Below are 25,249 nucleotides of genomic sequence, written 5' to 3'. Positions count from 1 at the left end.
TTATTTACACTGTTGTAAGTTAGACCTCAACTCAAGAAATGTCATGAAACTGGAAGGCAGGGTTGGCATCATAGGCCCTCACTACCTCCAGTGAGACAGGGAGAACATTGTGCACTGCACTGTAGTGCTCATATACACACGGCAGTGAAAACCTTTACAGGAAGATCCAAGATCCAGCAAATAAGTTGACTCGCACAAGCATCCAAGGCATTACATACTTTCTGAAGTCTTATTTATTTGTTTCTACATGTTACATGTGTATGCACTGAAGTGGGAATTTCTGGTTTCACTAGAGACTCAATTTTGTCATATGTTTTTATGGAAACTGTCTTATGTGAGGATTTTTTGCTGAAGCAGACATGTGAGAAGATGTTTTGCTGAGAACAGACATGTGATGATTTTTTCTGGAAGTTGCCTGGTGAAAGGGCAGGTGATGTTTTGCTCAAGCAGACTCTTGAGAAGCCTGTGATGTTTGGAAAGAGTATAACGATAATCCAATAGACAGGATGATGCTCCTGTACTGGTTTGCCTTGCAACTCTTTGCTGGTCTTCATAGGACTTCACTGACACTGGTCTTTGCTGATGATGTTCTGGTATTGATTCATCTTCCTTTTTTCCTACTGATCTTTGCTTGTCATGACTTTATAGAGAAGAACACACCAAAAATCTTCTGGTGGTATTCCAGCTGTTTCTTGCTGTTTCCACAGACTTACGGATAAGCAGAGGCTTGTGGTTTCTTCTGAATTAAGCTTCTTCTGTTATTGATTTGTGTTTGGTGTTTTGCTAGTGGACTAGACTGCTGACAATGAAGATTGTAACCACCCTAAAGAACATGTCCACAACCCCTTTTTTCTATTAATCTTTTTTCCCTCTACCATAATTAAAGTAGGTCTTGAAAAATCTAAGCCTACAATGCATAAATATGGGTATAGGTATGTGCATGCAAGTGTTTATATGACTGTTATTCTCTACTCACTCCTGTGGAGCTGAACTAATCTTTCTGAACCTGGTAATCAGCTAGGCTCACAGCCAGAAAGTGTTGTTGGTTCTCCTGTCTTCACCTATTTCAGAGCTGGAGTCACAGTTGTAGACTGGCTACCCTGAATGGTACCCATGGACACCATAATTTGGATTCTGGAGGTCTCATACAGAACTTTTGACTGCTAAGTCATCTCTCCATCATCCACAAGGGTTGTTGAAATGCTTGAAAGCTTAAATATCAGTGGTTGTCAAGTAGCTACTGGATTTATATGTTATTTGAGGTTTATGAAACAAGAAACTTGCAAAATGTATGATACATTGTATTCCCAATACTTACATGATTAAGACAGAGGATTATCAATATAAATACATAAATGAAAAAATAAATAAATGAATAATTTCAAGAGTCTTATTTATATAAGATACCTTAAGGAAATTGCTAGTAATACAGAAATCAAAGCATAGTGGTCAGCAAAATGCTCCAGATTCAGTAAACTAAGTATCTTAGAAGATAAGCTCATTTTTCATGGTTCCTACACATTACATGGATGTGGACCGGTGGCACAGTAGTATGATTGGAAGGAACATGGAGAAGAGTCATAGCAAGCACTCAACAAATGGAAGTGATTACCCCAGGTCTGCCAATAAGCAGTAAGATGTACACATATTGGGCTGAAGGTATTCTAAAGACAAAATGAGTGCTAGGTCTTCAGAGATAAGTAACACCTTGTGGAAGAGATGACTGTTCAGGAAGTGGCAACTATTTGGTAGAACTATGCTATTATTTTGTGTTGGGAAGGTGGAAGATAATCCTTATTGGATGATCATGTTGTTTCAGACCCACACAAGGGTCCAGGAAACATGGATGAGGGCATGGGTAGAGCAACAACTTTGTAATGTAAAATCCATAAGAAGGGGGTAAATTAGAAACTTCCAGGAACCAAAGACTTGAAGCAAAGCTTTAAAGAAAGAGAAACTAAGCAAGCCAAAGCTGAAAGGATCTGAAGCAGTCAACACTTAGTTCTGACCCCAAATGGGAAGTCTGCATAGGTCAAGAGACTTATATGAAGAAATAAGAAAAAAATAGAAATAGTCTACTCACTAAGTGTCCCTGAGGCAGTAAACACCAGTAACAGCAAGGCAAAATGCCACATACTAGAAAAAGTGAATGGTGTTGTTATTGTGAGACAGTAACTATAGTACAATAGTAACTATAATGGGCAACAGACATAAAGATCAGGGCTACTAACTCTCATCAGAAAGACAGATCCAAATTACAGCATTGTCAAGTTCACAAGCTCCCATTTTCTTATATAAAAAGTGAAGAGAAAATAGCAACAAGTGAGGATCCACTTAAAGATCTATCTTAGCTTTTAGTTCCCCAGTGTGCTGAGAAATACTGGCTTTTATTATTGAAATATTTTTGGAGATGGAGAATCATGTGATGGTTTCAATTTGCAGAGAATTAAATGGAGAAATTCATAAACATTACCAGTAGGTAAGAAGAAAGGTCTGGGGCTGTAGCTTAGCAACAGAGTGCTAGCTTAGCATGGACAAGGCCCTGGACCCAATCTCTACAACTAGGGGGACAAAAAGAAAGAAATAAAAGTTTCCAGATCAATAAAATTCTAGTTGAGAGAATGAGACTATTCTAAGTGAAAGATGGAATACTAAAAGGCTATAGGCTTTAAGAGTATTCAAGTTTGGGGCTGAAAAGATGGCTCACTGGTCAAGGCACTTGCCACATAAGCAAGCACAAAGCCCACAATTTATATTCCTTCCTGGTGGGGTGTGGAGAGCCACCTATAATTACAACGTTAGAGGGCAGAGACAGGATCTCCAGAACAAAATGGCTACCCAGAGTAGCCATATCAGAATATCAGACAACTCTTGGTTCAACTGGGAGATGCTGCCTCCATGTTTAAGGCAGAGGGTGATATAAGAAGATTCCAGACACCAGCCTCAGACTTCCACACAAATATGTACACACACTTGAACAGATATGTATTCCCATATGTTTCCAAACACAGTGCACAAATACATGCAATACACACACACACACACACACACACATGAGAGAGAGAGAGAGAGGGAGAGAGAGAGAGAGAGAGAGAGGGAGGGAGGGAGGGAGGGAGAGAGAGAGAGTGAGAGAGAGAGAGAGAGAGAGAAGGTTTTTAAGTTAGACATAGAAGGCAGAACATTTATCTTTATATCTAAAATGTCTGTTAATACATACATTGAATGGCCTTGAATGACCAAACTGAAGTTAGAGAAACAAACATTTCCTCCTCTAACATTATAATTGAGCACATTCACATATTTTTTACTTGAAAATATACTTTAATATATTTAGGCAGGTCACTGAGCTCTCCATAGAGGGAGCTGGATTTCTGTTCAGTAAGTGAAGTTGTACAGTCTAGAGACCAATCATAAGGCTGAGACACAGGTATGGAAAGCTAGCAAGGGTTATTATCTTGTTATGCCTATCAAGTTTCTCAGCTGAAAGCCACTTCCAATAATGTCTTCCAGAACCAAATGTTAGATTCCCAATCGCTTTTGGTTGAAATTCCTTTGTGGGCAGAAATGAAAGGTTCAGTGAGAGAGATAGTGATAGAAAAGCCTGTGCTATATCCACTGTTCATCGATGTAGATAGGTACAACCTTCTTTACAAAACAATACATTTCAGAACTACCTCCATATCACAGAGGCTTGTAGATCCTCTGAATATTCAATTGTGAATATGTGCATGCTTCTCTATACACAATAATGTGGTATACACGGTGATGAGCAGTTGCTACATGTATTTGAAAGCAGCACATCCTTTAGACTCTCATTCTTAGATCATTTGGAGTCGATTTCACCTTAGTGGTTACCTGTCTTGGTAGTATTTTATTCTGCTCTAATCTCTGCAGCAGTGCACACTCCTAGCTATCTGCCCAAATGCCCTGGACTCTCGAATGAAATACTCACATGTGCGTGCATGCACACACACACACACGCACACACACACACACCAAGCCTAGTATTTTAATATGCCTTAAACATCGCAATAGCTGGGCACTTTCAAATCTCCCTGTGGCTAACACACTCTCCCATTCCATATACCTGGAATTCTTTCTTTCTTTTTTTTTAGCTTTTTTTTTTATTTCTTTTTTTTTTTGAACATGAAATGCTTTTTTATAGCATGTTTTACAAGGGGAGGGGGTAAGAGGGGCCAGGTGGTGGAAAAGTACAAAATCTTCTTGGCCTGTGCCTTGAAACATGTCATGGTCTATACGGTACACTGCCTTGAATTATGATCTACCTGCTGTTCTTCAGAAGATATAGTACACTGCTTGAGTTATGGTCTCCCTGCTATTCTTAAGATGATATGGTACTCTGCTTTGAGTCTATCTGCAGTTGCTAAGCAGGATCTTGCAGTTGCCAAGCTTCAGAGGACTTTGTGCAGGTGGGGAAAGGTAGGGGGTGAGGGTAAGGGCGAGGGTTCTGGCTTCTGGCATCTCCCCCTTCTTTGTTTAGTTAGAGAAGGCATCTTGTGATCAATCCCAACTATGTGAATTTTGAATTTGGATGTCTAATTATGGGGGGTCTTAGACAAGTTCACAACCCCAAAACACTGATGTGAGACGAGTCACATCGATGGTCGAAGGTTTTAGGCTGTTGACGATGGGCAACGTCAAGGGACTCTGATGTGGATGAAAGGAGGGTGAGAGCCCTGTCTTAGGCCATGTAGGCTGCACCCACTCCCAGCACCACGCACTCCTTTTCGGCTGCATTGGGTGGGCCCCTGGGAAGTGGACCTACAATAATCCCGTCATTGGGCTAACTCACAGCCATCCTAGTCCCTTGTAAATGTTCAATTTACCAACCATTTGTCAGTTTGGGGTGTAATATTGTCATAAAGGAAGGCTCCCCAATGTTAGCGGCCATATCAAGGGCGGCCTTGGTTTAGGAAAAAGCCAATTTTTGTTGTGGCGAGCAAGAGGCCAAGCTCTCTAGCGAGAGAAGCGAGGGCAAAGCCAGGCATACCAGGAACCCTTCTGGAGGGCGTGGAAGTCTAGCGGTCGACCGTAGGGGGAGGCAGGGGAGCTGGCAGCTGTGTCAGTCTCCTGTGGAGTCACTTCTGGACCTGGAATTATTTCTTACTAAATCCTATTTTCCATCCTGGCCTCCCCAGACCCAGGTCTGTGGCCCTCTAGGGCTACACTTCTCAAGTCTGATCTTTCTGTTTCCCTGGCATGGCCATTGTAAATCCTTTCTCTTTCTTGGGTTCCCTTGCCCTAGAAATCTAAAGTCCTGCCTCTGTCTCCCTGCCTAGCCATTGATCACCAGCAACTTTATTTATTAATTAGAGCCAACTAGGGGCAGGGCCCTGTGGCATCATCTTACATGCAGGCATGTGAACTCCTGTGTAATTTGGGAACCTAATTAACACAATATAAGCATAAACCAAATCCGCAGCAGTTACCTTTAATCTTTTCTAATGTATGACCCTGTACCCAGTGTCCAGAAGGGCTCAGTGTGGAAAAACTTTTCTATATACTCAAACTCCAATAAACATGTGACTCATTAAAACACCTCTGTGCATGACTTCCTGAGGAAATCAGGAAACAGAAGTGGAATTTCTCATCTGAAGAGAACAGCACTCCAGGAAAATACAATATTAGCTAAACCAGCTGATTCAGAGAAAGCAAAGTATGACTCAGAAAGCTCCTTGGAACTTTCTAGAATACCTAGGTAGTTTGGGAGACACTCCAGTCTTCTTTCATGTGATGGATGGTGCTCAGTCCACTTCATTCAGTGTCTGTTACTGAGGAATAAACATGGGTAGGCACTTGAGATGGGTCTTCCTGGGCCTTTTCTCTTGGACATCACTATCCTGTCCACCATAGCAGTAATCCCGAAAGGCATGGAACTGGCTGGTAGTTTTTCCACACTATTACTTTCCCTTTTTGTAAAGGGCATCTTCATAGTGTAGTTAGTAATTTCAGGGTTGCTAATTTAACTTTAATGAGACACCAAGACGTTTAGTGGAACCCGAGCCAACTCAAGGGCCAACCTGAATTTGGTGATGATTTGTAAAAGAACCATAAATCTAAGCCCATGATGCTTTTCTTTAATTGATGATCCAGAATCACCTGGAAAGAAGGTCTTAGTAAGGCATTGTCTACATTGGGTTGTTCTGTGGGGAGAGGCCTGAATTAAGTTAATTGATGTGGGAAGAACCCAGTGTGGGCAGCACCAATCCCTAGGCAGGACATCCTTAAGTTTGTAAGAACAGAGAAACTAAGCTTGGCACAAGCAAGCAAGTGTTCATGTATGCACCTCTCTCTCCTCCTTCCTCTCATGATGTGCTGACAATTTAAAGTATCTGTCTTTACTTCCTCACAGTGATGCACGGTGATCTGTGTGGTGAGCTGAAACAAACCACTTTCTCTCCTAAGTTGCTTTTATCAGAGTATTTTGATCACACTAACAGAAATTAAACTAGGAAAAATCACCACAAAACTCTTATGAATATGATGTAGTCATCAGATTTCAGACTTCTCTAGTGAGGAATTGAGAGTATGATTATTTCATTGCAAAGCCTTCTGGTAATAAATCTGCATCCTATTAACAGAAGAAAATCCGGCTCTTGCAGATGGAGAGTGGATTGGAGCCAGAACCAGAGTCCAAAGAGTTGGTAGGTACTAAAACCAGAATGATAAATGTTATTTTATAAAGAAGATAATTCTGGCTATTCCTTACTATAACCACATTTCTCATTTTTCTGGCTAAACTCTTCTTTTCCGAGTAAAAGAATATGAACTACAACGATTATTTCTGAGACTAAGCCTCATTGTATGGCCAAGGCTCGCCTTGATATGATCTTCACCCTCTAGGTGCCTGAGTGCTGGGATGACAAGCTTGCACCACCATGCTTGCTTGGCTGAGCAATCATTTCTAACTATGTTGATCTATCTCTTATCTTCAAACTCCTTGTTGCATAACACAGTACACACAAACTTTGTGAGAATAGAGACTATAATACTAATGCATCTGTGTAATACAAATATCGCTAAAACTCTTTGAGTGGCTCAGTGATTTCTCATAAGCCTTCAAAAGAACAAATTATAACGACAATAAAAATTCTGGATAATTTCCTAAAGACAAGAGCAAGATTTGACTTGCATGTATTGCTTCATTTTATACTGTTATAATTAAGTATCCTGTTTCTCCCAAGAATGGCATTAGTAATTTAAACCTTGCCAAGACTTTTCTAAAGTACAAATGAAGAAAAAATATTATCATTTTAGTTTTGGTTGAAAGATTCATTCATATTTAAAGACTTCTTTAAAAGACTGAAAGAAAAATAACATTGTACATTTTATCATAGCATCTTTCTTCATCCCTTCCTCCTTTCCTTCCTTTCTTCCTCTTTCCCTTCCTTCCTTTTCCTTTTTTTTTTAAACAAGGACTCATGTAGACCAGACTGACTTTGAACTCCCGATATAATTGATGATGACCTTGAATTTTTGTTCATCTGCCTCTGTCTCTTAAACACTGTACAGCTACAGTTTCATAACTGCATGCTAAGAGTTGAACACGAGAGCTCATGGTACGACTCTTAGTCTTCTAAATGAGCTGCAACTCAGTTCACTTTTGTGTTCCTTAGAAATTTTGTGGTTTAGGTAAATCACATAACTTTCTTTGGACATATATTTCACCAGTATAGTAAAGATTTAAGGCTAGCAAATGGCTAAGAGGATAAAGGCCCTTGTCACAAAGCCTGATGTGCTGAATTGTATGGTTAAAGGAGAGAACCAACTTCCCCGAGTTGTTCTTTGATCTTCAATCTGTACTATGGCATGAGCAGGACTATTACCCGAACACCCCCCCCCCACACACACACACATTCATATAAAATAAATAAAGATGTAAGTAAAACTTTAAATAGGGATTTAAATCAGACTAAATATAAGGTTACTTTGAAGTGCTATTTTCTGTAAGGGCATGCTAATTAAATAGAAAAGTAATAGCATTTAAATGTATTAATAAAATATTGATTTTCTGTCTTCCTCCTAGTCAGAGATATCATACTTCAAATATCTGTGGTGAATGTGGTTGTATGTCCAGTGTGGGTCAGGGTTTCTGAGTTACTTTACTATTAGTGTCACACAAAAAAAGGTGACAAGAGGCTCTGGGGATAGCTAAATGACAAGACAAAAGCCTCAGGCTTTTACTCAGGGCTCTTCTGACTCCTGGATCACATCATTTGTCTGGCTATTCTCCCAGGCTAAGTTTCTTAGTAGATCCACCTTTATATTCACAGCAAATTACGAAATGCTTTTTTCTTTAAAAACAAAACAAAACAAAAACAAAATGAATTGTTTTAATCTCATATAGTTGGGACAAAATTTTTTTCCTTGACTCCTAGTGACTCATTGTAAATTTTAAATTTCTATAAATTTTCATAGGATATTTACTTATTTTTCTTAGAGAGATTAAGAGATATGAAGATAAACAAGCTTACCTACCACAGAGCGGGTGCAGTTCCATATTAAAACTCATAGTACTTGACATGGGACAGGAGCCCGCCATTTATGCATCTGTATATAAAGATGCTCAGCATTACAACATCACACTTCAACAGTCCTCTAAAGGTTTTGAAGATTTGAAACACAAATTTATCCTGGTACATCTAATGCTCTATGCATGCTGGCATGATGTTAGGATTACGTTTGACAGTGTAGGCGAATGTTCTGCCCAATTTTATCAAACAAGGAGGCATCAGTAATTCTAAAACTGAAAGTACGTTCCTTTACTCAAATATCTAGGAATGGTTACAGTTAGTTAGTTTTTCTGTTTTCCTGATTGGTTGCTTTATGAGTTTTCATTATTTCATCTGGCACATCTTTTAATTGTTTGTTGATTGCTCCTCTATTGCGTTAAAATCAACAAATAAAAAGAAACATCTAGAATTATTACATATGTCTATGAAATTCTATTTTACATAAAACAAATCATTGCTAAGGCTGCTTGCATTCAGGGTAGGACATTTATGCAAAGGCACCACTGAGCCAGAAGCAGGAGAGAAGAACAAGGAGAGGTTTTGAGGGGGAACATACTGATATTTTCCCCACAACTTTAACATTATTTGTGTGCAATTTATGGAAAGAACAGAGGGTGTACAATTCACAGACTTTAGAGACTAATTTAGAGTAGAAAGCTCTGCTGGGTGATGCTCAGTGCTAGGCCTGTGCTCCACATGGGTGGATCCCAGGGTTCCATCTCAAGTACGTAACTTAGGAGGCTGTAAGTAGAACACATTGCCCTCTGACCCTCAGAATTGCTGCTCATCTTTGTTTGCATCACCAGAGTCTAAACTTCCTAATGCTCCGTCACCTCTGAAATGTCTACCTGTCAAGCAGAGTGATTGCCACATGCACACACACTATCTCTTTTTTTAGTAAAAAGAGGAGTTATTATTTTAAAATGAATGCCTTGGGATGACATTAACAAGCCAGCACTGTCCAGGACTAATTAAAAGATAGATCTTTTCTCCTGCTACTGTCAAATACTTTCATTCTAAACTCTGGAACTCTCAGGCTAACAAAGAAGACACTTTTAAAATTCACTGTAACTTTTACTTTTAGGTTAAAAATATCATCCTTAGTTCTTTCCAATGAGGACTTAACTCCTCAACACTCCTGCAGTTAGAGTTCACCCCATCTTACCTGTCACTGGCCAGGCACATATTCTCCCTCCTCCTAATCTCACACTGCTCAGCGTATTGAAACTAGACTTCACCATCTATCACATTTTTTTAAAAAGCATCTATCCATATTGAGGCATTTCTCATCAATTAAACAATTAATATATATTTAATACTTTTATTAGTTATACCAATAGCTGCATTTTTACACAGAGTATCTGTGTGCATCAATAGGTGGTCAGATTCTTTCAAAATATAATTGTCCTTTTGGTAGCTCAATTCCAAAGACCTTTTGTATCATCCTTTTTCTATCCATTCTGTGGCTCTACTTTTTATGATATCATCAAAAATTTAACTTTAAATTTAAATGACATTTTCTCAGCTGACAAATTCTCTTACTCCAGTCTTCCCAGAACAGACAAAAGACTAGAAAACAGTGCTACTTCACCCTAGTCTTATTTTCTCAATTATTTCCTTTATTTCTTAGGTCAAATTTATTTATTCATTGCTTAGTCTGTTGTCCCACACCCCTCAACTCCGTTTTCCAATCTCTTCCATTCCAAACTTTGTTACTCACATCCTGACTTTTAACTGAGGCTTGAGACAGAGGCTCCTGAGAACTGTAACTTTTTATGCTTGTTTTGGATTTTTCCAGACAGAGTTGCTCTGTATAGTCCAGGCTATCCTGGAACTTGCTCTGTAGACTAGACTGTCCTTGATCTCAGAGATCTGCCCACCTCTGCTTCTCTAGTGCTGGGAGTAAAGGCATGTGCCACCACCACCCAGAGTTGTAAATCTGTATCGTTACCTAAATTCAATGGTCTTACAAATAATGAGGAACAGAACTTGGGTGTGCATTATCAATGATCAATGTGTTAGAAAAAATGAAGAGGAATAGTGTATTAGAAAGGCACATTAACTGTTGTTCCTGAAACTTTCGTTCTGGATTATATTCATTACTTACACATCAGTATACAACAGGTGAATAGTTTTTCTTATTTATCACTTATTTGTAATTCTAAGGACCTAGCCCAGTGCCTCACATCTTGAAGAGAAATGTTCAAACCCATCCTGGAAATATTGTTCTAAAGCAGATTAAAGTCAGCAATTCAAAAGACTGACCTTGTGAGTCATTCACTCGACACATGGTCTGTCTTCGGATCTATATCCCACCTTCTTCAAGTCACATTTAATTGCAATTATGAACCAGAAGCGGACATGAATACCTCCGTCTTCCCATTGTCATCTGCACAGCACTTATGTGTACACTGACTAGCAATCCTTATAATTAAGGGCCTCTGTCTGCATCCTTTGAGACAGTGCCTCTGTTGCTACACTGGTTTCCCTTGGCCTTTGCCTCCTCAAGAACTCTGTTCGTCAAAGTTCTGCCATTTACACTGCCGTGTATTCACTCTTGCCTGTATGGTCTGTAACAATAAACAGAAGTGATTAGTAAAGAAGTACATTTCAAGTATGGAAGCTACTTGCTTCATATCCTGTTATAGAATTGCTATGCCATGCCTGTTGATTCTCTTTGTCCTCACCTGGTTAAGGAATTACTATCACTGTCTTTTTTGTTTGTTTGTTTGAGTTTTGTTTTGTTTTCTGCCAAAACTCTTAGGTGAGGATGGAAGCGTATTCTTTCCTAGTTGAGCCTCTAGAAGAAACACAGCCCATTCAAAACCTCAATAGCAACCTGCAAATGCAGATGATCTGGTAAATTCAGGTGCAGACTTATTACATGAAACAGTGGATATTTTAAGTATGTGTCATTTTAAGCCTGTGAGCTCAGAGGTACTTAATACTATTTTTTTAAAGACCACACATGTCTGAAGCACATATGTTCCATATGTTCCTCAGAGAGTTTATTAGTTATTTTCCTCATTGCTATGACCCAATACTTGAGAAAAGGCAATTCAAGGGAGTCAAGGTTTACTTTGGCTTATAATTTCGGAGTACAGTTCATTACGGTAACAGCAGGGTAAATCTGATGGTCTCATTTAGGCAGATGAGACAGACAAAGAGAAATTCCAGAATTCAACTGGCTCTCTCCTTCCCTCCTTTATATTCAGCCCAAAACACCAGACCTAGAGAAGAAGACATATATTTAAAAAAAATTATTAAAGATTGCTGCAATAAAAAGGTAATAAAAGTAATGATTTGGAGATGTGAAAACTTGAAGCTAGACCTCAGATATACTCATTTATATATTAGAGATGGGGTAAGAGAGACAGAGAAGTCACAGGGATGCTCACAGTGGGCTTTGGATTAAGTGAGAGTTTGGGTAGAATGAAGAAATGGTAGTAAAGTCAGGGCAAAAAAGTGGTTTCAATTGAAGTATCAAGGACACTTAAAAGACTATGGGATTTGAGGTGTCTATCATATGTACAAGTAAAGCTGCATTATTTAAAACTTTGAGAGCAAAAGAGAATGTCTAAGGAATGCGCAAAGATAAAACCACCTGCCAGAGTCAGGAGAGAAAGGGGCAATGGCTTGTTCTAGACTAAGACTTAGGTGGAACCGCCTGCAAATGTGTGTCCCATAAGCCAGGGAAGACAAATTGTCAAGTAGAAGAAAGTAATTAACTATTGCAATGACATTTGAGAAGTCAAGTAAGATTAGGGATAAAAACTCAACTGTTGGATTGGACATAAATAAATCATTGGTGATGAGAAAGTCACATTCATTGGGCTGACAATGGTGAAAACATACCAGCAGTATATCAAAAACAAACCCGAAGAGGCAATAAGGAAATCAAGACAGAGCTGATTTTTCTCAGGTCACTGATTTCCATTGGTTCTCCTTAAAGATGAAGCAGAAACATAGATGCCAGTGAAACTAGTCTGACTAGAGGTAAAGCCTGAGGCAGAGGCAGAGAAAGAGAAAATGTAGATGTGAACAAAGGGTGTGTTTGTTCCTGAGGTGATCAGTACAGTGGGATTAATCTCTGCAGTTATGGTTACTCCTCAACGGTTAATTTTGATGGCCAACTTCATTGGATGAAAGAACATCTAATGAGGGGTAATTGATGAAGCATGCCATTGGGTGTGTCTATAAAGGCATTTCTAGAGAGGATTAGTTGAAGGAAGAGGCACACTCTGAAGGTGTTGGCCTTCTCTAGGGCTGGAGATGGAGGACATTCCAGGAAATCTACAAGGGAGATTCCAACTGAGACTTCTAGCAGTGGGAGGTATGGAACTGGAAGTGGCCACTTTCTGTAGCCAGGTAGGATCCCCAGTGGGAGGATAAGGACACCAACCCACCCACAAAACCTTTTATCAAAATTTGTTCTGGCTACAAGAAATTCAGGGACAAAGATGTCTCAGGGCCTGAGGGAATGACCATCGAATGACTGACTCAACTTAAGAGCCATCCTATGAGCAAGCACCAATCCCTGACACTATTAATGATAGTCTGTTATGCTTACAAACAGGAGCCTAGAATAACTGTCCTCTGTGAGGCTGCACTCTGCAGCTGACTGAAACACATGAGAGACTCACAAGAGTTAGGGAAAGGTTTGAGGGACCTGGAAATGATAGGAACTCCAGAAGAAGACCAATAGAAACAACCAACCTGGGACTTTGGGGGCTCCCAGAGAGTGAAGCACCAACCAAAGAGTATATAAGGGCTGGACATAGGCCCCCTGCACATATAGAACACATATACAGCTTGGTTTTCATGTGGGTCCCCCAGCAACTGGAGCAGGGCCTTACCCTAATTCTGTTCCCTGCCTGTGGTCCTGTTCCCCTAACTGGGCTGTCTTGTCTGCCCTCAGTAGGAGAAGATGTACTTAGTTCTACAGTGACTTGAGGTGCCAGGGTGGGTTTGTATCCAGGGGGGACCTCTCCCTTCTCAGAGGTGAAGGAGAGGGGAGATGGAGAGAGGAACCTAGAGATGGAGGTGGGAGAAGATGGGGAGGCTGCAATCAGGATGTAAAGTGAATGAATAAATAGATTAATGGGAAAAATCTTAATCTGGTCATGTCTCATATATTAAAATAAGAGTCTTCTTCAGTAGATTTTTGTAGGTGGAGTTAAAGCTACTTTTGACATGTGCTATGAGACCATTGGTAAATCATCCCTCCTTTCTTTAAGTTCTCCAAGTCTTTTACCTCTTGTTACCACTACACCCCCATACCTACTCATTTCTCTCTGTGCTCTGAGCAACTTAAGCTTGTCCTGATTCAGTACTTCAACATCCGTAACTCCCTCAAGCTGAAATCATTTTCTTCGCAATCACTGGCCACTTCTGGAATCTGAGTGTTGAGCTAAAGTTCACATTTCAGTCCTATTTTAGAGGGATGGAGGTTCCCTCTAAAATACCACCCTTCTTTTCTATTTAAACAAGTCCTAAAAGACATAGTTGAAAGTCGTGGTTTTCAGAATCATGATGTTATTACTGTCAGCAGTCTGTCACCTAGGGCTCTTACCATTTCAGTTCAGATTTGGAGGATGAGGTGAAAGGTAGGAAGAAGAAAGATAAATGGAGAGATTACAATAAAACTCATGCTCCCTAGGTGGAGATGAAAGAGCTATTTCAAAGAGAAACAAGATTTACTTTCAGAATCATCCTAAGCCCTTGATTAGTAAAGGACTACACTTTGGTAGTTACTATGAGGCAGTGGAACCATTCGTTTTTGTCCTGTATTTACTTATCTTCTGATGCTGAAAGACTTTAGCTAGCCAAGAAGGAATATAATACTGATATAATGTGGGAACTCTTTTCAACAGCTTTAGCCATCAAAGAGAACTGTAGGCATCACGTGTATTGTTAGCAGAGGGAATGTTAAAAGTAATCATACTAAACAGTGAGCCCTGAGAGACCAGATGTTTTCCCCTGGGTATAAGAAATAGAACCCCTGGGGGCTTTGCAGTGGTGGGTATTTCTTTAAGGATAAGAAACATCTGGATTTGAATGATAATGAGAGAGAAATCCTTCCTTAAAACAGCTGTGTATTGGAGTTTCCCTAAATCAAAGAAGAGACTTTGAATGTAAGAGAGTACATGTAAAAGAAGGGAAGAAATGATGACATGTTTAGTCTAATCCACAAGGAAATGACCTAGTGCTTCACAAAAAAAATATTTAGATTGCTATTTATAAAACACATATTAGACGGATAGTAAAGGTTCTGTAAAGAGGATAAGGCTTGAAGAATGGAGACACTACTTTAAATTCAAAATAAAACTGATTTTACAAAAGAGCTGTTGGAGAACTAACTCAAACAGTTCCATATAGTTCATGGGGGAAAGGAAATCAGTAAACCCTTCAAGGCATGTCCAATCACTTCCTGAGTTTGGTATCTCTCTTGTCCTGTTTCTAGCAAAGGGCTCTTGGTTTCCTACAGATATTACTGAATAAGAAGACATAGTTTGAGGACTGTGTATCTAAAAAAAGAATCATATCCTCCACCTTCACAGTAGAACATTCTTGGGTGTCTGACAAATATCACAAAGTAATACGAAATTTAATCCTTTCTCCAAGATGTTCGTGTAATTGGACTGAAGTAGGGTTCAAGGTAGAGCTGGGTGTTTTCTTGGTGATGGTCCCCTAAACTTACAGCTCCACTTGTGGGAGAAACAGACTTTTGTCTTGGTTTAGCTGCAGCCCAAATTCCCAGATGTTCTAGTCATGTTCAGATGATACATTCACCTAGGTAGATAAAAGAGTTTTAAATTTTTTATTTGCAGGGCTGGAAAAAATGATTTAGCAGTTAAGAGCACTGACTGCTCTTCCAGAGGTCATGAGTTCAATTCCGAACAACCACATGGTGGCTCAGAACTATCTGTAATGAGATCTGATGCCATCTTCTGCTGCGTCTGAAGACACCCACAGTGTACTCATATAAATAAAATAAATAAATCTTAAACATTTTTATTTGTATTTTTTGTTGAATTATTGTGAAGCATAAGTGTTTTTATTATCTCAGAATCATCTCCTTCTTCTGTCCAGCTTCCTCTTCTGGTGGAGTAGTCATCAGCCTTTTCGGGACTATCTCAGTATGGCATCAATAACTAACATATGCATGAATCTACCATGATCTCTATGAGTCCTATGACGTGTCTTGAGTTTTCTGTTCACTTTGTTCTAATGGCCAGAGAATGTATGAAAACCTTTAAGTCCATTATGAATCTCTGCATTCTCAAGTAAACATAACCAGAACTCAGCACTTAATCTTTTGGCTTATCAACACTGGTCTTCATGCTTTTATCGCAAGCCAAATGGAATATATCCCCAGCATCCATCTAAAAAGAAACGTTAAGTGATCCTTTGGTCCCAAGGTGTTTTTGCATCTATCTTACTACCATAAACTCAACTATAGAACAACAACAAAAACAAAAGCAGTTCCTATGGAAAAAAAGAATTGGGTTAGTTTTACAACAAATAAACTAGAACTCTAGTTCAAAATGTACAAAATTTTAAATTTTTAACTAAATATTTAAATATTTGATGTTATTATTATATGTTGTACATAATTACATGTCAAGTAATATTCACCAAATATTAACATTATAAAACATTAACATACTGAAAAGCTAGCCTATTGAACTTACAATTGATAAGCACATAAAAATTTTCTCAACACTGTTAGTCATTACTGCAATACAAACACAAGCACAAAGAAATAGACTTCATCAGAGGAATGCAATTTAAAACACAAGATGCTCATGACTGAAACTCTCAGTCCAGGAGAACAGTGTTGAGAAAGACAGAGAATAGTTAGACTCCTTGATGTTGATGAGGACTGGCTTATTTCTAATGAAGTCAAATGTAACATCTGCCCTATGGCTGGGTAATTCTGATGGTGGGGTCATAAAAATAAAGAACAGAAATTAGACTTATGCACACAGAAGGAAATGTGTATAATGTTGCTGGCTCAATACAACATGAAAAGAAAATGTTTAGCATCTTTTAACAAATTCATACAATGTAATTCTGTGGGACATAGAGAAGAATGAGCTGCTGACACACTCGACTATAGACAACAGGTCTCAAACATGCTGTCTGAACAAGAGTAGACATGATCACCCATGCCATGTGGCAGGTGGCAAGCCTCTAAGATGGTGTTCAGTGGTTTCTGCCTTTTGGTATTCACAGCCTTGTGTAACTGCAGTGTTCACATGCTTTCCTGGATGAAGAATTGCCTAATGACTTCTAGTTAATAAAAGTCATAGAAATGACAATCACTTCTGATACTGAGGTCAAAGTCAGTAGCTTCTGTTTCAGGTATCTTTTCTTCCTTGCTTTTTCTGAGTGAAACCTGGTAGGTATACTGTTTGCTGCCTCAGAAAGGCTCCTCATGAGCCATTCATGGTGAGGATGCCTCTAATCCCAACACTCAGGAGGCAGAAGCAGGAAAATGAGTTTGATTCTAGCTTCAGCTACTTAGGGAGATCCTGTCTCAAACAATGACACAAACACAAAGTCCACTGGGTCTCCAAATGATGATCATTAGGAACCTGAGGCCTGCCAGCTCACACACCGTTAAGTTTCAAGCCAGAATTACACTGAATCTTGAAAGAATAGCAGCTCCAGCTAAGCACTGACTAAATCTTTGGTGGCAGTCCCCATGTAAAGACAGATTACTAAGACATGCACTGGTTTCCTAGGATCTATGAGAAGAGAAGCCCTGGTTTAAGACACTAAATGGTACAGAAATGATTTCCAACAGATGAAAAGAGAGGCATTAATAGATCACAGCTACAGTGTAGGGTTCCCTTTATGAGAAACTCTAGGGCACTCAACATGAATGTAGGTAAACGAAGAAGATTGTTACCCCAGGCGAGGGTTGGTATTGGTGAAACTGTTGGTATTGGAAACTGTCCCATTTATCATTGTGAGTGGTGACCCAAGTGCATACATTTGTCAAAATGGACTGAACCCTACATTTAGAGTCAGAATTTTATTATATTCATTAGTACTCATAAAGAAAAATGAATGGCCAGCAGTGTCGTTCTTTGATCAATTGACTGAGATAACTTTGAATCTAATTTGGGTGTATTGATGACAATAATTGCATCAAATGGCAAAGAAAAAATCTTTCCCAGAGTTCTTTGTTCTTGTAAAATGAAGCAGCCAGGGTTTTGAAAAAATAGAGCCCAGCTTAAGGCAACTGTGCCAAATGAGTCAACAGATGATTTAAAACTTCATTAAAGTAGCTAAGCAGATGGTGCTTAGGAATCCTCACAATCCAGAATCCTAAGATTCATAGTATTGGGGAAGCATCTTCATTTTTTATTACTCTGTGATTGCCAAAACAGCACCTTTAATTTTGTTCCAACACACAAAGTTATTGAGACTAAAGGATGTTGCCCCAGTTTGTTCAAAATTAGAAGTCATCTAGGGGAGGAATAGGCCAGAGAAACCTGGTACCCATCTGGTTAACTGCCTTAACACAATTCTTCTTCTTGTGAACAGAAGTGTTTGAGAAGCTGCTAGTGGGCCAGTCAGAGTGCTGCTCTCATAGGATAACATTCTAGGAAGTTCTTTAGGTTATAAAAAGGGAATGTGGAGGGGAAAAATGTATATTTAACCTGCCTGTGTACTAAGACTATAGTGTCTTATCCCTCTCAAAAATCCTTCTGGAGAAAGAAAAAGCCCAAGTAAGAAAGAACGAGGTAGGAGGAACTGAGACTGAATGCCACTGGTGTCAGCTATCTTCAGAATGTTGCAGGAAAGTGGGTCACCATAAAGGATAAAAGAGGACATGGTCATAACTGGGGCACTTAGTTATCTAGTCTATTTGAAGGAGGCTAGGACAGGTGACTGTAGCCATGTGAATAAGAAGAAAGCGCTCTAACACTGAGCCTCATTTCCAGCACTGTCCACCATTCTAGCACTGAAGGCTGAGGCAGATGTAGGCAGAGCACAGCATAGAGGTGAGATGTCCATCATCAGAGGATTGGGAATCTGTCCAGATACCATCTGATAAAAGCAAAAGTCTGTTCAGAGCTGAAAGTAAGGCAGCTCTGGCTAATGTCAGTTTCTGAGTTTGGAATCATTTATTCAGAGAATAATTTTAAATTATTATCAAAACAGAGGAGGGCATAAATTAGAAAACTAAATATTACTTCCTGATTAGAGATCCTTAATTTAAAACGGAAGCATAATTAAATATGAAGCTTTTTTTCTGATGACCATTCATAGAGAAGTTGGAAATAGTGAGAAACAGGCAATTTTGCTGAATATATCAAGGTCACTGAATTCTAATGTGGATGGATATCTTAACTATTAGGAAGATTGCTAGCTCATTGCTGATATTTTGAAAAACTTGTATTTATAGTTATTTTATGTATTTGAGTGGTTGTCATGTTCACCAAGTTTGTACCTGATACCTCCTGAAGCCAGAAAAGAGAGTTGAATCTGAATCTGGAGTTACAGACAGTTGTGAATGCTGAGAACTGAACACCTATCCTCTTCAAGAACAGGAAATACTTTTAACCACTGAGCCATTTCTCCAGTGCCTCCCCTCTTTAAATGTTCATGTAGGATCACTGAGTTGGACTTATGAGGGAGTGAGAGTCTGATGTATTCTTACACGGATGAAGTTGGGACAGGATGTAGGGAGGGGTCCTGGAGAACTGGAAAGGAAGAGTGGGATGCAGATATGACCTAAGCGCATTGTATTCATCTATGAAACTGTCAGACTATACTAAAATGATTTTAAATCTCAGCCAGTCTTGGTGGTACATGCCTGATATCCCAGTGTTTGGAAGGCTAAGGGAAGAGAATCAATGTGAGTTCAGTCATGAGTTACATAGTGAGTTCCAGACCAGTTCTGGCTGCCTAGTAAGATTCTGCCTCAGGACAACACAAAGCCAAAAATCCCAGAACAAATAGCACAGCAAAAATGAATAAGAACAAACAAAAAGGATTTAAAAAATCATAGATTTTATAATAAACCAATGTGCAATTTTTAATAGGCTTACATACAATTTATTTTTAAATAAAATGTATGCACAAATACTACTAAAGCAAAGAATGAAGGGATGGATGATAAACGAAAGCATGGCCTTCACAAAGGAAACTGATGAGAAGCTCCTTTTGTATTCCTGACTTAGGTGACAAGCCTCTGAGCTAAGGACTATGCCACTCGCCCAGGTAGATGTTGAAGGATGGTCCTCAGGTTCTGGGAAACTCAAGGCTGATGGGGCAGTGATTCAAGCATGACGCCAGGATAATGACACATGAGATCTGGAAGTCAGCCTACTCACACCTTAACTTTCATGCTTGGGCAATACCCTATGTACAGGCAGAAGCTTACAGTGAGGTCCAAAGGACACTGGAAGGTTCAGAAAATACTGGAGTCTCAGCTGGTAAAGAGATTCTTCCCTCTGAAAGAACTGTAGTTGGAGACTTATAGGGCATTTCAAATGAAATTTTTAAATTCATTATGTGAGCTGGAAAGATGGCTCAGCCAGCAAAAGTACTTGATGTGCAAACATAAGGACTTAAAAATCCTTTCTCGTGTGTGTGTGTGTGTGTGTGTGTTGTATATAAATGTATGTACGGCTGTACCTGATGAAGATCAGAAGGAGACAGATGTTGAATATCCTACTCTATCACATTCTCTTCCTTATTTCCTACAGACAGAATCTCTCACCAAACCTGGAGTTAGGCTATCCCCACTCCTATCACACACACACACACACACACACACACACACACACACACACACACACATCATAATCAGTTCCTCTGACTATGAGCTTTTGTTCATGGCTGTCAGACATCATCATTGACACAATGAGCTTTTGTTTTCTTAGTGGAAATTATCCTTCCTACTAGACTAGTGGGAAGTCTCTAGGGCCACTGCCCTGCCTCCTTAAAAGGACTGCTTGATGAAGAGACTAATTGTGAGGAGCCTCTAGACTCCAGTGGAAGGAAAGAAAGCCCTTGTAGGGGTTCTTGACTCACGTGTTAGTAAAGGGAGACTGACAGACTTCCAAGCTTGGCACACCCTACATGAATTCATGAATTGGACTTACTGTCATTATTCCTGAGACTGCATGGTGGTGAATCTGGGCAATGAATAAGTGTCAAACTTTTGTATGATGGTTGCCAATGCTCTAGTGGAAGGCCAATACTCTTAATAGAAGAGTTTTCTGTGGACAACAGTGGATAATCCTACTATTAATCATTCAGGGAAGAAATGAATCCTAGGATGAAGTGAGACTTAAAGGGACCCATAGCAGAGCTGGGTGAGGGGGAAGCTCTTCTGTTCTTAGGAGATATGCCTTTTGGTCTAGATCTGAGGTTCCCTGGGCTGCCTGGAACATTTCTGTGGGACAGAATAAAAGCTGGGAAATTAGGAATGGAGACAGACAAGGATCTGTGGATGGCTCTTACACTGGGCAGTTCTTGGATGAAGGATCCATTTGGTACCAACTTCTAGAGGCCTTTTGAGTAGACCCCCAAGTCAAGCTTATTGTTTATTTGATGTTCTGGGAGATTTGCAGACACCCTCTAGTGATGTTGTACCTTGTTATCCCAAAAAAGTGGTTGTAAGATAAAATCCCACAGCAGAATTAATTTATTTTGTGTCATTAGAATGATTATTCAAGGCCATCATCTGCTTGCTCTTCACCAAAACAGTGTTTCAATTTCTTGTTGACAGGTTTCTTTCAGGCATCCTGCTGCCCTGGCACAATATTACAGAAGTGTTTGAAGTGACCCACACTTGCTACATCCCTGACCACAGACACAGAGGTTGAGTGGGTGTACTAGACCGGTTGGTGCTAGGTTGCACAAGCTAGGCCAGATCAGTGGGTCAGGAGTCAGCCTCTACCTCCTAAGATTAGTTACCCCTTGGAAGCAGGAGACTCTTCCAAGGTCCAGGCACAGAGATTCCCATCCAGCTGTTCTGATCCCTTTCTGTCTCCATCATGTCAGATGCTGAGTCTCTCCAGTGCTGCTCACACTCTGGAGGTGCTGCCTTGGCTCTTACTGAACACTCCTAACTCTGTTCTTATTTCACTCATCTTTGCTTCCTCATAGAATGAAGAACCATACTCTAAAGTTTCCTAACTCTTTAGCCCTTCAGTCGAAGGAAGAATCCTGAATGGAACAACTCTGTGCTGGCCGTGCTGGTCTGTCCTTCCTCCTGTACTGCAGAAAAGCCAGCTCCACTCTGGATACCAAACTGAGTTTGGGAAAGACAGCACAGCTTTCTCTGAGATTTCCTGAGTAAAGGAGGTTTAAGAAAAGGAGCTGTAAATTTCCAGAGGGGATAGATTTGAAGTGCTGTCTCTGAGACCAGAAGGGCCTTCTACAAAGACTTCAGCTGATGGTGTCTTACATGGATCAGGAAGGAGACCATGTAGCTAAATCTTGGTATGTCTGAATCTTGAGAGCTCAGGGAAGCCTCACACTTTGCAGCAGCACATGACTTTGACAGTGATGCTCTCAGAAGTAATCAGGGGCAGGTGAATGAAGGCAGTCACACGCTTACCACAGTACTGTGTGCTGATCCAGGGTTCTGACCAAGGATTTTGAGTGGGCTTTGAAGACCAGCAACACATCTGGCAAGGATTTCTTCATGAATTCTGCCAGCAGAGGTCCAAAGGCCCTTATTGTGACAAAAAAGTGGTCAAGGGTCTTTCCACCTAAGCTGCCAGTCAGTTTGACCAAAAACTGGGTCTGTATGAATCCTTTCTCCAGCCCTTCAGACTGATGATTTTGGACCCCTATAATAAGTATCTGTTGGGTGATGCTGAAATTGCAAACCCCATTTTAGAGAACACTTTGCTTGAGAGATTTTCCTGTGACCACATTTGAAAGTTTTTATTTTAGTACAATTACATTAAAAAAAAAAGGAAAAAGGAAAAGGAAAACACATTTGACCAGTAAGTGAACATGCAAAAACAAGTCTCTCCTCACCCCTCTCTCCCTTCTCTCTCTCTCTTTCTCTCTCTCTCTTTCTCCCACAAACATTATAAGCAATTAAAGCAAAAAGGTTTTTTGTTTTGTGGTTTGGGTGTGGATACATGGTCAGGTAAGCACTTCTTTTCTCTGATTTTAATATCTGGCACAGATAATTCATGGCATTCGGGACAATTTTCCTTCAGTGGTTTATTTAAAAATGTTAATGAGGTTTGGAGAGACTACCTGGGTTTTGTTTCAACGTGTGAAGAGGTTGCCCAGGTTTTGCACAGCAATGGACTGGATGGGAGGGTCCTATGATCAGATCAGGTGTGTGTTCCTGGCACCCAGAGTAGAGCAGGCGGCTCCAGTTCAGTAGTGGAGATGCTCAGCACAGTGTCAGCAAAAGGGACGCGGGTAAGGTTGGGCGGTAACCCCGCGGGGCAGAAGAGGGGTGTGGGAGAGCTGGCAAAGGGTGGACCCGGGACCGCTTTCCCGGGGAGTGAGCTCCCTGGCGGCCGCGGGGAGCTCGGGGCAGGCTCAGGCAGCTCCAAGGCGGCCCCGGAGGTGATAAAACTTGAGAAATAACTAGGAGGGGCCACCCAGCGTCTCCTTGGTCCAATCCAGTTTCAGGCGAGAACACGCTCCTGGGCAAAGAAGCTTGAGAGAGGCCAGAACGACTTCTAGACAAGCTGCTGTGGAAAACCTCCTGCGCCCAGGTTCTTAGAGTCCTTGCTTGGCGCCTGCCTGCATCCTCCTGAGGCTGCACTGTGCGATGGCGGTCCCTGAGCTCCGGAGCCCGCAGTGCAGGACACTATGCACGAAGCTGCTGCTGACCCTCTGGGTGAGCCACTCGCGGGTGCAATAGAATGGGGACCCAGATGGGGAAGGGGAAAAGGTGGATCCTCTCTGGTCTCTGCGTGGACTCAATAGGCGACAAGCAATGGCTTCATTTCTTGCGTGGTTCAAGTTCGGTGTGGAGGAGTGATAGGCAAAAAGGTTTTTGAGGCGATTTCTGAATTAGGACTCGTCTTCTAGCTTCTCTGCGCGCTGGTATCTTGGTCACAGTGGGCAGTAAATATGTGAGTCGAAAGCAAGGAAGACAGGTGTGTGTGTGTGTGTGTGTGTTGGAGGAGGGTATTTAGGATCCTAGACTTAACACAGGGTCGATGTGGTGAAACTCCAGGGACATCCTTTCCCTGGATGTGTATTGAGTCTAGCAACCTTAGCGGAGGGCCAAAGCTGTGTCCCTGGATGTTGTCCTGGGACTGTTTCTGAGAAATGGTGTTCTTAGCTATGCCTTCCTTAAAAGATTACTCAAAAGGCTGGCCGAGCTGCCATTCCCACGCCTGCTTGCTCACCTCTGTCCTGTATACCAGAGATCCAGGTGTGGGAAGGCTGTTGAAAAGTTGCACTGGAGGTCGGTGAGGAGACAATGGGCCTAGAGTCGCAGGACAGATAGGCTGAGGGAAAGATATGATTGGTGTTTTCAGCCAGGCCCTGTGGAGGCACTGTTCCTGTGTAGAACATATCGATGGATCTCCTGTGTTCTCCAAACCCAGAATTGAGCGTGTGTTCTTCTTTCTAGAAAAGAAGTTAGTGACAGTTTTCTAGAGCCAGGAAGACTAGATGTGTCCAAGCTAGCACGAGTGACACACACAAAGTGGCTGAGGCCATTACCACTTTGACTTTCCAAAGACAGGCAAGAGGTTCAGGGGTCAGAGGACCCTACCTGACTAGGGAGTTGGTCCACTGAACCTTATTTGTTTGAAAGTAACTCAGACTGACCTTGAACTAGCTATGTAGCTAAGGATGGTCTTGATGTCCTGATCCTCTGCCCTCCACCTTCTCTGTGCTGGCATTACAGATAGGAACCACCTTAACTGGCTCTTGATTAATGCCGGCAGGTGGGCCCAACTTTATCCCCTCTTTAAATCAGGGATTTACAGATGTCAAACTGATAGTCATGATCTGAAATACATTTATGAGTTACAAAAATTATAATTATACCCACTATCTGTCTCCACAACACTAAGAGTTGGGGTTTTGAGTGACTGCAAATAAGCCCCCTTCGAATGCCTGCTATGTTCTTCTGGGGTAGATATGTCCAGATGAATTTCCAATATTTTAGTTTAAAAATATGACTTTGGTATTTTACATTTCATTGAGTAAGGAATTAGGAAACAAGAAGAGATTGTGTGTGTTTTGTTCTCAGGATTTAGGTTATTAGTTAGGAGGTCAAAGAAGACAAGGCATTATACACCAGGGGGACTGTGGATCAGGGTCCCTGTGTGTACAAGCAGAAGACGCACACAAGTTGAAACAGGCAAATCAACTTTTCTCCATAGCGTGTTCCCTCAAGGTCATTAAAAGGGAACTGCAGTGGGTATAGAGTATGTCTCTAACTCTTTTGCCTGCTTTGGGAACTCTTTCTTTCTACCGGGTTGCCTCCTTCAATCTTGATACGAGTTATATGCCGAGTCTGACTGTAACTTGTTATGCTCTGTTTGGTTGTGTTCACTGGGAACCCTGCTCTTTTCTGAAGAGAACCCTGCTCTTTTCTGGATCTAAGGAAGGAGTGAGGTGAGGAGGAGGGACTGAGAAGGGAGGAGGGAGGGGAAGATGTCATCAGGTTGCAATACATAAAAGAAAGAAAGAAAGAAAGAAAGAGAGAGAGAGAGAGAGAGAGAGAGAGAGAGAGAGAGAGAGAGAGA

General features: G+C 40.7%; 1 protein-coding gene across 2 annotated transcripts in view; it reads left to right on the top strand.

Annotated features, from left to right (window-relative positions):
- The first annotated feature begins 23,137 nt into the window (after positions 1 to 23,137).
- The window catches only part of LOC114627153 (desmocollin-3), a 42,406-nt gene continuing 40,294 nt past the window's right edge, over positions 23,138 to 25,249 (top strand). For both annotated transcript variants that reach the window (XM_028774840.1, XM_028774841.1), the window contains exon 1: positions 23,138 to 23,379. In XM_028774840.1, the coding sequence (XP_028630673.1) occupies positions 23,311 to 23,379 (69 nt within the window). In that variant the 5' untranslated portion in view covers positions 23,138 to 23,310. The remainder of the gene's footprint in view (positions 23,380 to 25,249) is intronic.

Source organism: Grammomys surdaster, unplaced genomic scaffold (assembly GCF_004785775.1).
Source record: "Grammomys surdaster isolate TR1022 unplaced genomic scaffold, NIH_TR_1.0 243, whole genome shotgun sequence".
In the NCBI taxonomy this organism is placed as follows: Eukaryota; Metazoa; Chordata; class Mammalia; order Rodentia; family Muridae; genus Grammomys; species Grammomys surdaster.
The sequence above is the reverse complement of the archived record's forward strand: the minus strand, read 5'-3'. Positions and strand labels throughout refer to the sequence as shown.